Source organism: Aquarana catesbeiana, linkage group LG06, assembly GCF_042186555.1.
Source record: "Aquarana catesbeiana isolate 2022-GZ linkage group LG06, ASM4218655v1, whole genome shotgun sequence".
Classification (NCBI taxonomy): domain Eukaryota; kingdom Metazoa; phylum Chordata; class Amphibia; order Anura; family Ranidae; genus Aquarana; species Aquarana catesbeiana.
This window is the reverse complement of record NC_133329.1, coordinates 133,690,272-133,702,431: the sequence shown is the minus strand read 5'-3', so window position 1 is coordinate 133,702,431 and position 12,160 is coordinate 133,690,272. Positions and strand designations below refer to the sequence as shown.

The following is a 12,160-nucleotide window of genomic DNA, read 5'->3' as shown; positions in this document are numbered from 1 at the left end:
GGGTTACTAAACATGGTTTGGAGTGGGGGTTTAAACACATTCACTTATGACTAAGATATCACTGTTGAGTGGAGGACCCAATAACAAACATTGGTCATGTAGACAGTCAGGACTGATCTTCAGGCACTCCCAGACCAGTAGTGTCTTGACTTCAGCCCTACATTGCCATTCTATCTGTTACATGGGAAAACATTTAAGATTCATTGGGAGGTGTTTCTGTTACAGAATTATGACATTGTGGTCTCTGAAAAGAAGAAATGTAGAAATCTGTTACATGTAACAATGCAGATGGGTCCGAATCACCCAAACAGGTTCTACTGAAGACCATATGCATGTATCCATCTATATTTTATACATACATTCACTGTTTGGCTCCATTGTTAGTGTCTAGGTACTTGCTATGTGTTTTTCCAGCACCGTGATCCTCAGCTTGCACTGTATAAATATGCGCTGCTTGTCATCACGTTCGTTGGGCTGCTCTATAATTGCTTCAGTCAGAGAGACAGGTTTAAACATTTTTGCATCTGACATGCAATGTGTTAATGTCAGATAAGGTCTACTGTTTGAAACCTGAACCTGGCTCTGCTCCCAGTTCATGTTATTTCCTAAAATATTAGCTGCCAATTACATAACAAAACATTGACTTGTAAGAGACACCCAATATGAGCAAAGCATTTTCCACACTGCCTTCTCTTCAGAAAAATGGTTGACAGATCTGTGTATATAGGTGCACATTTATATATACATTGTGAGTGGAGAAAGTACGGTAGCAAGCAAAACAAAGATAAAGACCATAACGGAAAGAAATTACCTTTGCTCGAATACACTGCAATTTTCCTATACTGACATCTGTAAGAGATGCTATTCCACGGGCCACTAATATGACACATAACTCTTATTTAAAGAAAACTTATTGTGTAATGAAAGCTTTGTATGAAGACAAAGGGTGTCTATGGTGCCCAGTATAACAAATGTGTATTGAACCAAATGGCTCCACAAAGCATCTGTGTAATTTCTAATTGCCTTATCTTAACCTGATCACGTGTTGCAGCATCATCCTCCACTAACCCCGCATTTTTTGTTCTCATCAATGGCTTCTCCGGGAAGGCCCCTCTTGGGCAAAGCATGAGAACACCAAATCTTTTGCAACAACATCCTGCAAATAATCGCCATTAAACAAACAGAATTAAAAAAATGGGACATGTGTCTTCTAACAGACAACTGGAATAAACTATAGGACAGCTAATTGATGTGTACATGGAAGAAATTATAAATTACTATGTTCAGATAGGAAGGCCAAACACTGAGTTTGTTGGGACATCCAATTCCAAAACCATTGGCATTAATATGGTGCCCCCAACCCTTTTGTGGTTATAACGACTTCTGGGAAGGCTTTTCATAGGTTTTTGGGGGTTGCCCTGTAGAAATCTGCGCCCGTTCAGCCAAAACAATAATATTTTGAAGTTCAGGTATTCATGCTAGATGAGAAGACCTGGCTCGAAATGATGCTCTAATTCACCCCAAAGGTTTTTTTTAATAGGGATAAGGTCATGGCTCTGTGCAGGCCATTTAGTTCTCCCACAAAAAACTCCTCAACACGTGTCTTTTTGGACCTAGCTTTGTTCACAGGGGCACAGTCATGGTGGAACAAAAAAGGACTTTCCCTATACTGTTGGCTCAAGATTGGGAATGCACAATTGTCTAAAATGGACGTCGTATAATGTAGCATTAGCAGTACTCTTCACTAGAAACACCTAAACTCATTATTTGGTGGGGTGTCCACATATGTTTGGACTTATAAGGTAAGTAGGATGTCCTTGTTACATCATTACATGATAATGTTCTCATTACAACATTCAATTCAATGCCAAAATATCATATAGATAAGGAATCAAAGATTATTATCATAAGTAGGGTTGCACCGATACTGGTACCGATACTAAACATTTGCACGAGTATCGGTATTTGTGCAAAAGCTCTGATACCTAAAACCGATACTTCAGGCTCTGTTCTTTCAGCTGCCAATGGGATTCCCCCACTGACAGCTGAAATGTAAACAAAAAAAAAGCCAGCAATTACTGGTTGCTAACTACCTCCCGCCCGCTGTATAGACAAATAATGGTGGACAGGATCCTCTCTCATTCTGGGACGACGTCATATGACGTTGCCCTAGTTTCCCAGTCTCATCACGCTCATGCGCCTGGGGGCGCGCAGCACAGCGATTGTGGGCACTCTGTGTCCCTGGGACATGGCACAGCGCCAATCTCGGTAAAGAGCCAATGGCGTGGCTCTTTACCCATGTGATCAGCTGTGTCAAATCACAGCTGATCACATGTAAACAAGGAAGTGCCGGTAATCAGCTCTCCTCGCCTCACACTGACAGAGTGTGAGGAGAGGAGAGCCGTTCAGAGGCATCTCCACAAAGGGAAGACTTTACAGATAATCAGGCAACTGACTGTCAGTGACCTGATTATCAGTGCAGCCCCAACAGTGCCCATCAGTGATGCCAGTCAGTGCCCAGAAGAGATGCCAATCTGTGCATAGACGTGATGCCAACCGGTGCCCAGAAGTGATTTGTGCCCATTAGTGAGGCAAGTCAGTGCTGCCTTTCAGTACCCATCAGTGCCTGCTCATCAGTCCTGCCTATCAGTGCCCATCAGGGCCATCTATCAGTGCCCATCAGTGCCATCTATCAGTGCCCATCAGTGCAGCCTCATCAATGCACATCAGTGAAGGAGAAAAAATACTTATTTACAAAATTTTCTGACAGAAACTAAGAAAAACTTTTTTTTTCTCCAAAATTTTCAGTCTTTCGTTTTAATTTAGCAAGAAATTAAAAAAACATTGGTGACTAAGTACCACCAAAAGAAAGCTCTACATGTGTGAAAAAATGATAAAAATGTCATTTGAGTACAGTGTTGCATGACTGCACAATTGTCATTCAAAGTGTGACAGCACTGAAAGCTGAAAATTAGCCTGGGCAGAAAGGGGGTAAAAGTGCCCAGTACTGAAACGGTTAAAGAGGAACTGCAGTCTGCTCACATAATAGTGTAATAAAAACATCTTTGCCCTCCAACCACTTTGCATATTATTTTATATATACTGTGATTCTGTACTTGCCAAATATACTGCAAAAATCTCCCTCCACTGAGTCTGACTGCAGCCATTTTAACTGCTGGCACCTGAAGCGGCTGCCTGTTCACTTCCTGGAATTACACAGACACACAAGAGGCACACCTACAGCTCTGCAGCTCTCACAGGCCCTCTTATGACTCATGCCTCCTCCCTTCCTGGCAACCTCTCACCAAAGTGAGAGAGAGAGCTGTGCATGATGTCATAAGCCTAGGCTTTTTACCAGACAAGAAACAGGAAGTAGGCTGTATAAGGTATTTACTGGCAGAAAAAAAAGTTTTACTATCCAAAGTTAAAACAACAAGGGCAGAAGATTTAATTTATGGAAAGTTGAAAAAATTACTGAAGGTCCGCTTTAAGGAGCAGGGCCGCCGCATCCTTAACAACCGATGGCTCATTCAGCTGTCAGTGCGGTTCCCCTTTCCTGCGAAGTGTAAACAAAGATCCAGCAATTGGAGCTGTCAAAAAAAAAGCAGCCTGACAATGTTTATCAACAACATGGCTCAGCTGCTAAAACAGAAAGATAAAAAGAAACATTGTTTCATTTTGTATCTTTCTGTTTATTGATTGACATATCAAAGGGATGAACTTCGTTCTGCAGATAAAGTCAGTGTAATGCAACCTGTCAAGTAAAACATTTTTTTTTAAATTAAACGTTCCTCTAATTAACTCCTTATTCTCCTTCTCCATTTAATTATTTTTTCTTGCTGATTTTTTTGTTCACTTTTATTTTATAAACTAAGCTATTAATAATTAAAACTTTTTTTTGTTTTTGTTTGCTTTGTTTGTTAATATTTTTACACCTTTAACTTATATTTACACGTTTCACATTGAAAAAAAGCGCAAAAAAACGTATTTAAGTTTGTAAATATGTTTTCAATGACCATTGCTGACAGTTGAAATGTAAAAAAAACAGTTGCCGGCAGGTATCGGTAATTGGTATCGGTGAGTACTAAAAAAAAAAAGTATCATTACTTGTACTCGCTGTAAAAAGAATCGGTGCATCCCTATTCCTAACATTTAACCAATAAAAGCCATAACCTCTTCTGAATGAGTATTTTATCTCCACCCAAATGGCTTAATTTTCTGTTCTCTTCAAAAAAATACCCAACAGAGGAGTTAAGGCCAGCCAGAAGGTAGCCGTATGTTAAAGTGCAAAAACGTGTGTGATAATCTTTGTGAATCTTTGTTTTCTCTGATGACAGGTTCTCTTTAATCCTTTTTTTTTATAACAGCTGTCTTTTGACCCCATTTATAAATTTACTTTTTAACCACCAAGAATTTCCATCATGACAGTATTCAAATTTCCTGTATCAATCTTTTTTGCAAAGCCACAATTCTGTATTTTTATGATGTTTAAAAAAAAAAAAAAAAGATGATGTTACTGAAAGTCCAGCGTTACTCATCAGGCTGTGTGTGACCCATTGTCTGTTCCACATAACTGGAGGAGGTGACATAGAGTACAGATTAGTAATATCCTTCTTTAGAGCATGAGTAAAGCAGGGTTTTGGCAGCGGAAAAGGTCCATAGATCTTCCCGTAGCCACTCAGCAGAAATGAGCTACAAATGACTAGTAAATGTCTTCCCTTTAGGACTGATGTTCCCCTCAGGTGCATTCCATCCTTGTGGGCTCCTTACTGACAAGCTCTCTCCCTGGAGCTGCTGTTATTTAACACGAGGTAAAGTGATAGCTCCTTTGTCAGGGAGTTAAGACGGCATCATTAGTACAACACAGGGGCTTAACACCGTCCTAGATTCTCAGGAACCTTTGTAGTGCTCGTTAAATCATTAGTCAATAGTTTGTCTCCTTCAGAGAGGACTGCATTTGTACAACAGGAATTAGTTACGGGATATTTGTCTCAAGGAGAATATCACTGTAATGCTTGAAATTCATACAGATACATACATCTAGAATATTAGCAGAAGAAACAACCAAAGTGTACGTTAAAGAGACCCTGTCACCAACTTAAAAAAAATGCAGACCAACATACTCAAAGAGGTGCTGGGAAATTTCAAAAATTGCAAGTATAGTCATTTGAAGGAAAACTTCAAAAAGCTCAATAGCTCTGGTAAAGTGGCTCCCACACAGCAAGGCTTCCTTTAATGGGACCCAACAGTAGCTAAAATCATAGAAATACAGAAAGGAGTCCAAAATAATTTTAATTGTTGGTAAAAACAGTCATATAAAAACAGCCAACGCGTTTCAAGGGGTAAAACACAACTCCCCCTTCATCACACGACAGCCAACGCTCAGATGCGAATGGTAACCATTACATATAATGAGAAGCTTGAATGGGGGGCTGTAAACCCCTGAGACCGCTTCCGGGTGCCGCTATAGTGTATGTTATGTCAGCAACCCCAGCTGACTCAGAGTTGGCCCTTAAGTGAACCAGTATTGAACGCTCCTCATGGAGGAAAAACTTGACTCCTCCTCATGGATGAACAACTTGAATAGTGGTTCTAATATAGAGTAGTATTAAGTCACTGTTGTCCCTGAGCCCACCTAAGTTTTATCTTGTGTTGAGCCTCGATGAAGGGGGAGTGGTGTTTCCCCCAAAATCCCAAAATGCACTGAATGTTTATGACTTTTTTTATCAACAATTAAAATGATCTTGGACTCTTTTATCTGATTGTGGTCTGGCACTCCTTTCTGCATTTCTATTGTTTAAAAAATGTAAATAAAGGTACAAAAAAATGAAGAATTTTAACCCTTACTTGCAGCATATTTCCTCTCCAAAAATGATGTCATTTTTTTTTATTTGCTAGAAAATTTGAATACTCCAGAAAGTCTTTTTTTTAAGTGCAAAAGGCCTTTAAAATTGCTTGAAAATGCCCATGCTCAAGTGTGAAGTCCTAGATGCCTACACAAGACAAGCTTTTATAGGTAAATAACATGTGTAAGATATTTTAACTGCACATATGCAAAATGGGAAGACTTCTATTTAAATAAACGGGCCAGAGACTCTTTAAATAAGATATATCAGTAAACAATACAGTCTCTAAAAGCCAACCACTAAGACAGTTTGATCACTCTAACAATCTTAAAGTGATACTAAAGCTTTGTTTTTTTTGTTTTTTTAAATAACAAACATATCATACTTACCTCCACTGTGCAGCTCGTTTTGCACAGAGTGGCCTCGAACCTCGTCTTCTGGGATCCCTCAGCGGCTCTCGTGGCTCCTCCCCACATTAGATAACCCCCTAGGAGAACCCGGGGGGTTACCTTGTGGGAGCACTCCCAAGTCATTCATTCGGCGTCCATAGAAGCCGAATGTATGACTCGGCCCCGCCCCCGGGTCATTGGATTTGATTGACAGCAGCGGGAGCCAATGGCTGCGCTGCTATCAATCTATCCAATCAAAGCTGGGACTCCGTGGAGAGAAGGACGGCACATCCCCGCTGAAGAGATGAAGGGGCTCGGGCAAGTAAAATGGGGGGGGGGGGGCTAGGCAGTGCTAGTCACTGCCATAGGATGCATTAAGATGAAAAAACACAAACATTTACAACCCCTTTAAAGCTTGTACTGTATAAAGTTAAAACTTTTTTTCTTTGGATAAAGTAGGGAGGGTTAAATGCTCAATTGTTTGCCATTTGTGTTTGATTAGGAGGACTCCCCTTAACTTCTTGTCCTATAGACTCAACAGAAAGTGAGATGATATCTTTCCAATGTGATGGAAGTCTTGTTTCGTTGTAAAAACAAGTGTCCCTGTTAAAAGATTTCCCCTCTATTCCTGTTTTGGTAGAAACTCAAAATGTTGAATTTACCCTCTCCTTCTTTCCTGGTCACATTGGTAGCCAGGACAATTAAGGAGATGGACTCCCACTAACAGGGACAAGGGAGGCATTAAAAAACCTCTATCTCCTCACCACTCTAAATCTAAAAAATGTTTTGCATTTAGTTATACTTTAAATTACCAAAATCATATATATATAAAGATAGTTAAAGGAAGTGATAGATTTTCTTTAAATAAGCCAACGCATTTAAAAAAAAAAACTCAAGTGGAATGGGTAAAATAACGTAGTGCATACATCATGGTAAAGATATTTGATGCTTTGTACACTTAACAGAATAAATACATAGTCCTGTCAACACAAAGAGGAATTTTCTTGGGATATTTTTTTTTTAATGTTTGACCATAAAATGTAATGAAAAGGTTTGTGGGCAGCATACAGCTTTCATGATGTAATGCTAACGCTTGTCTCTGGCGGGAGAACAAGCACAACTCAAACACGCACATATATACTGTATATACAAATACAGAATGACTATAGATCTACAGCAGTACTCACATCAGCTTCTCCTTGATCGATGACATAAAAATTGTCGCCTTCATCACCTGAAAGACAATAAATAAATAAAGATAACTAAAGTATTGTATTTCTACAGTTCTGAGTTTCCATAAAAAAAAAAAAAAATTAAAATGACTCTTTAGGCTCAGAAATATTTCCGGACTCTGCTGCATGGCTGTCAGTCAAACACTGGTAGGCAGTAGAGGAGGTATGGCCCTGCTTTATAATGGGAAAGCCTATTAGGTATGCTGCAAATTCGTGCTTTGCCTGTGGTTCCCCAACAATAGAACACCCAAGGGAGACACTGACAACACTAATGCTGCAAAGGAATCCTGTGGGCAGCATTGTAACCCTATTACAGGAAGTTTATAGAAGCAGAAGAAACCGATAGGATCCCCAGGTAATTACTACGGCTTTACTACCAAACAAGAAAAGCTTGTATGACTATATGAAAGTGACTCTTATGCCGCGTACACACGGTCGGACTTTGCGTCTACAAAAGTCCGACGGACTAAAGCTGGCTGACAATCCGATCGTGTGTGGGCTTCCCCGGACTTTCAGCGGACTTTTCCAGCCGCAAATCTGACGGACTTTAGATTTGAAACATGCTTCAAATCTTTACGTCGTAACTACGCCGGACCCAGAAATCCGCTCGTCTTTGTGCTAGTCCGATGGACAAAAACCCACGCTAGGGCAGCTATTGGCTACTGGCTATCAACTTCCTTATTTTAGTCCGGTGTACGTCATCACGTACGAATCCATTGGACTTTTGTGTGATCGTATGTAGGCAAGTCCGTTCGTTAGAAAGTCTGCCGCAAGTCCGCCAAAAGTCCGTCGAAAGTCTGTCGGACAGGCTGTCGGACTTTTGTAGCCGAAAAGTCCGACCGTGTGTACGCAGCATAAGTCTAAAGCCTTAAAGTGGCACTAAATTCTGGTTGAAAAATAAAATATTCTATTCAAGTATGTATTCTTACCGCCAAACAGTACCTTCTGTTGCTCTCAGCCTCCTCCAAATCTCCTTTTGCTGCTGTGATCTGACGTCCTGTTAGAGGGTGGCTATGTTCATCTTCCATGGTCCCAAAGCTTGTAGGAACATAGCCACCCTCTCTTGCTCGGTTGACTGGGGACTATGAACTATGGGATTTGCAGTGTGCATAGACCAGTGCACATGACGGCAACTAACGTTCACTGCTAATTCTAAACAGACAGAAGTGTGTGGGGGGGATGCTTCAGTAGCTCAGGGTTCGATACAAGTGGTGGAAAAACATAGTAAGAATTTATTTCATGCAATATAGATTACAGGTTAAGTAGTGGATGCAGGACTATTTTAGCGGGAATGCACCTCAGCACTGAATGTATGTAATGAGGGGTGGTGGGGGGTGCTGGAGGCTCTATTGTTGCTGGGGGATCTGTTATCGCTGGGGGGGGTTATTGTTGCAGGGAGCTGTTATGTTTCTGGGACTGATCTACAATTGAGGGAGAGTCCCATTGTTGCTGGCTGCTAGAGGGTATATTGATGCTGGCTGCTGGGGGATCTGTTGTTGCTGGGGGGGTCTATTGTTACTGGGGGGGGGGAATTTTGTTGCTTGGGTGATCTTTGTTGCTGGGAGATCTATTGTTGCTTGGGGATCTATTGTTGGTGGAGAGATTTATTGTTGCTGGAGAGATCTCTTGTAGTTGGAGCATGGTCTATTGTTTCTGGCTCCAAGAAATCTATTTTGCTGCTTTTCTTGTTTTCAATTCCAAATTCCATACAAATTACTTTGCAAAATAAAATGATGCTTGGGTCTGTATTCTCTCAAAGTCCCAGGAGGTCCCGGGAACTGGGTAGGGGGGTGGAGACGAGAGACAGTGCTCAAAGGTGGGTAGGGGGGTGAGACAAGGGGAGGCTCAGGGGGGAGTACCTGTATTTATTCTCTGAGAAAAGAAAGCCCTGAATGGATGTATAAGAAAATTCAAACCGTAGGTGGCTCTGCTGACAACACCCGGCGCAACAAAGTTTGATTGAGAAATTGAGGGAGTTGGGTGGAACAAAGTTAGGTAGTGACTGCAGCCAATGAGTTGTAGTCAGTGTTCAGATATCCTGACTGCTAGAGGTGCCAGCTGTCAGAATATAATAGCGTGAGTGCTGAACAAGAGAAGTCTTTATGTATGGCTCCTTTCTCCTGCATGGTCCTAAGGAGCCACTGCTGCATGTGTACTACTGGCCGGGACTAGAGTTGAATGTCCCAAGTCAGCATAAACCCAAAGCTCCACAGTAAGCCACTCCCCTTCCGCCCTACCTTCTCAAAGCTAATTGAGAGACAGATGCGGGAGACTCTGCTGTCCCCTATGACATCACACAGTAAGCGCACTCCCTGACAGGAAGTTCAGGGAAGCTGTGCTGACAGATCTGCAGCTGGTGCCAGTGACTACCGAAAAACGTAATGTTGCTTAGGCAAATATATGAATAAAATAAAGTACTGGGGAATGTTGCTCTGGGTTTTGGGAATGTACACTGTTTATTTCATAAAAGTACAGCATTTAATATTACCTTAAGGTGGATAAAAAGGGAACTTTTTAATAAATGTACTTTTTGGGTTTACAAAACTTTACCTGATTTCTAATGACGTAGTAGCACATTTACTATATATATATATATATATATATATATATATATATATATATATATACAGTATCTCACAAAAGTGAGTACACCCCTCACATTTTTATAAATATTTTATTATATCTTTTCATGTGACAACACTGAAGAAATCACACTTTGCTACAATGTAAAGTAGTGAGTATACAGATTGTATAACAGTGTAAATTTGCTGTCCCCTCAAAATAACTCAACATACAGCCATTAATGTCTAAGTGGCTGGCAACAGAAGTTAGTATATTATATTATGATACAAGTATTTGTGGCCACCATTATTTTCCAGCTCTGCCTTAACCCTCTTGGGCATGGAGTTCACCAGAGCTTCACAGGTTACCACTGGTCCTCTTCCACTCCTCCATGACAACATCACGGAGCTGGTGGATGTTAGAGACCTTGCGCTCCTCCACCTTCCGTTTGAGGATGCCCCAAAGATGCTCAATAGGGTTTAGGATTGGAGACATGCTTGGCCAGTCCATCACCTTTACCCTCAGCTTCTTTAGCAAGGCAGTGGTCGTCTTGGAGGTGTGTTTGGGGTCATTATGTTGGAATACTGCTCTGCGGCCCAGTCTCCGAATGGAGGGGATCATGCTTGGCTTCAGTATGTCACCGTACATGTTGGCATTCATGGTTCCCTCAATGAACTGTAGCTCCCCAGTGCCAGCAGCACTTATACAGCCCCAGACCATGACACTCCCACCACCATGCTTGACTGTAGACAAGACACACTTGTCTTTGTACTCTTCACCTGGTTACTGCCACACATGCTTGACATCATCTGAACCAAATAAGTTTATATTGGTCTCATCAGACCACAGGACATGGTTCCAGTAATCCATGTCCTTAGTCTGCTTGTCTTCAGCAAACTGTTTGTGGACTTTCTTGTGCATCATCTTTAGAAGAGACTTCCTTCTGGGACGACAGTCATCCAGACCAATTTGATGCAGTATGCGGCGTATGGTCTGAGCCCTGACAGGCTGACCCCCCACACCTTCAACCTCTGCAGCAATGCTGGCAGCACTCATACGTCTATTTCCCAAAGACAATCCCTAGATAGGACGCTGTGCACCTGCACTCAACTTCTTTGGTCGACCATGGCGAGACCTGTTCTGAGTGGAACCTGTTCTGTTAAACCGCTGTATGGTCTTGGCCACTGTGCTGCAGTTTCAGGGTCTTGGCAATCTTTTTATAGCCTAGGCCATCTTAATGTAGAGCAAAAATTCTTTATTTAGATCCACAGAGAGTTTTTTGCCATGAGGTGCCATGTTGAACTTCCAGTGACCAGTATGAGAGAGTGAGAGCGATAACACCAAATTTAACACACCTGCTCCCCATTCACACCTGAGACCTTGTAACACTAACGAGTCACATGACATGGGGGAGGGAAAATGGCTAATTGGGCCCCATTTGGACATTTTCACTTAGAGGTGTACTCACTTTTGTTGCCAGCGGTTTAAACATTATTGGCTGTGTGTTGAGTTAGGGGGACAGCAAATTTACACTGTTATACAAGCTGTACACTCACTACTTTACATTGTAGCAAAGTGTAATTTCTTCAGTGTTGTCACATGAAAAGATATAATAAAATATTTTCAAAAATGTGAGGGGTGTACTCACTTTTGTGATACTGTATATATATATATACATATATTAGGGGTGCACCGAATGGAAATTTTGGTGCTGAAACCGAAAATGAAGGATGCACTAGGCCAAAAACCGAAACCGATACCGAAAATGACAGTTTTTAGAAAATATTTATATTTTTATATATAATTTTATTATATTCAACTTTTAATTAATATCATCGGATTAAACTAATATGAATTTATTGTTGGCCATTATTGGCACCTTTAGTGCAAGAAAGGTCAAGAAAAATGCAGTCTGCAGTCTCTAATCATCTCTTGTATCATGTCTGCAATCTCTTACTTAAACTTAAACACACTGCTAATAGTATTAGCAAAATTTCCATTCAGTGTACCTCTAGCAGACATGATACAAAAGATCAATGCAGCCACACCAGTGCCCATCACATCCAGCCTGCCTGTGCCTAGCAGGCTCATTAGTGCCTGTGCCCAGCAGCCTTAGTGCATGTGCCCAGCA

At 41.2% G+C, this 12,160-nt stretch overlaps 1 protein-coding gene across 3 annotated transcripts in view; it reads right to left on the bottom strand.

Annotated features, from left to right (window-relative positions):
- The window catches only part of PRKAR1B (protein kinase cAMP-dependent type I regulatory subunit beta), a 358,697-nt gene that overhangs the window by 157,352 nt on the left and 189,185 nt on the right, over nt 1-12,160 (bottom strand). For all 3 annotated transcript variants that reach the window (XM_073636848.1, XM_073636847.1, XM_073636849.1), the window contains one exon: nt 7,423-7,469. In XM_073636848.1, the coding sequence (XP_073492949.1) occupies nt 7,423-7,469 (47 nt within the window). The remainder of the gene's footprint in view (nt 1-7,422; nt 7,470-12,160) is intronic.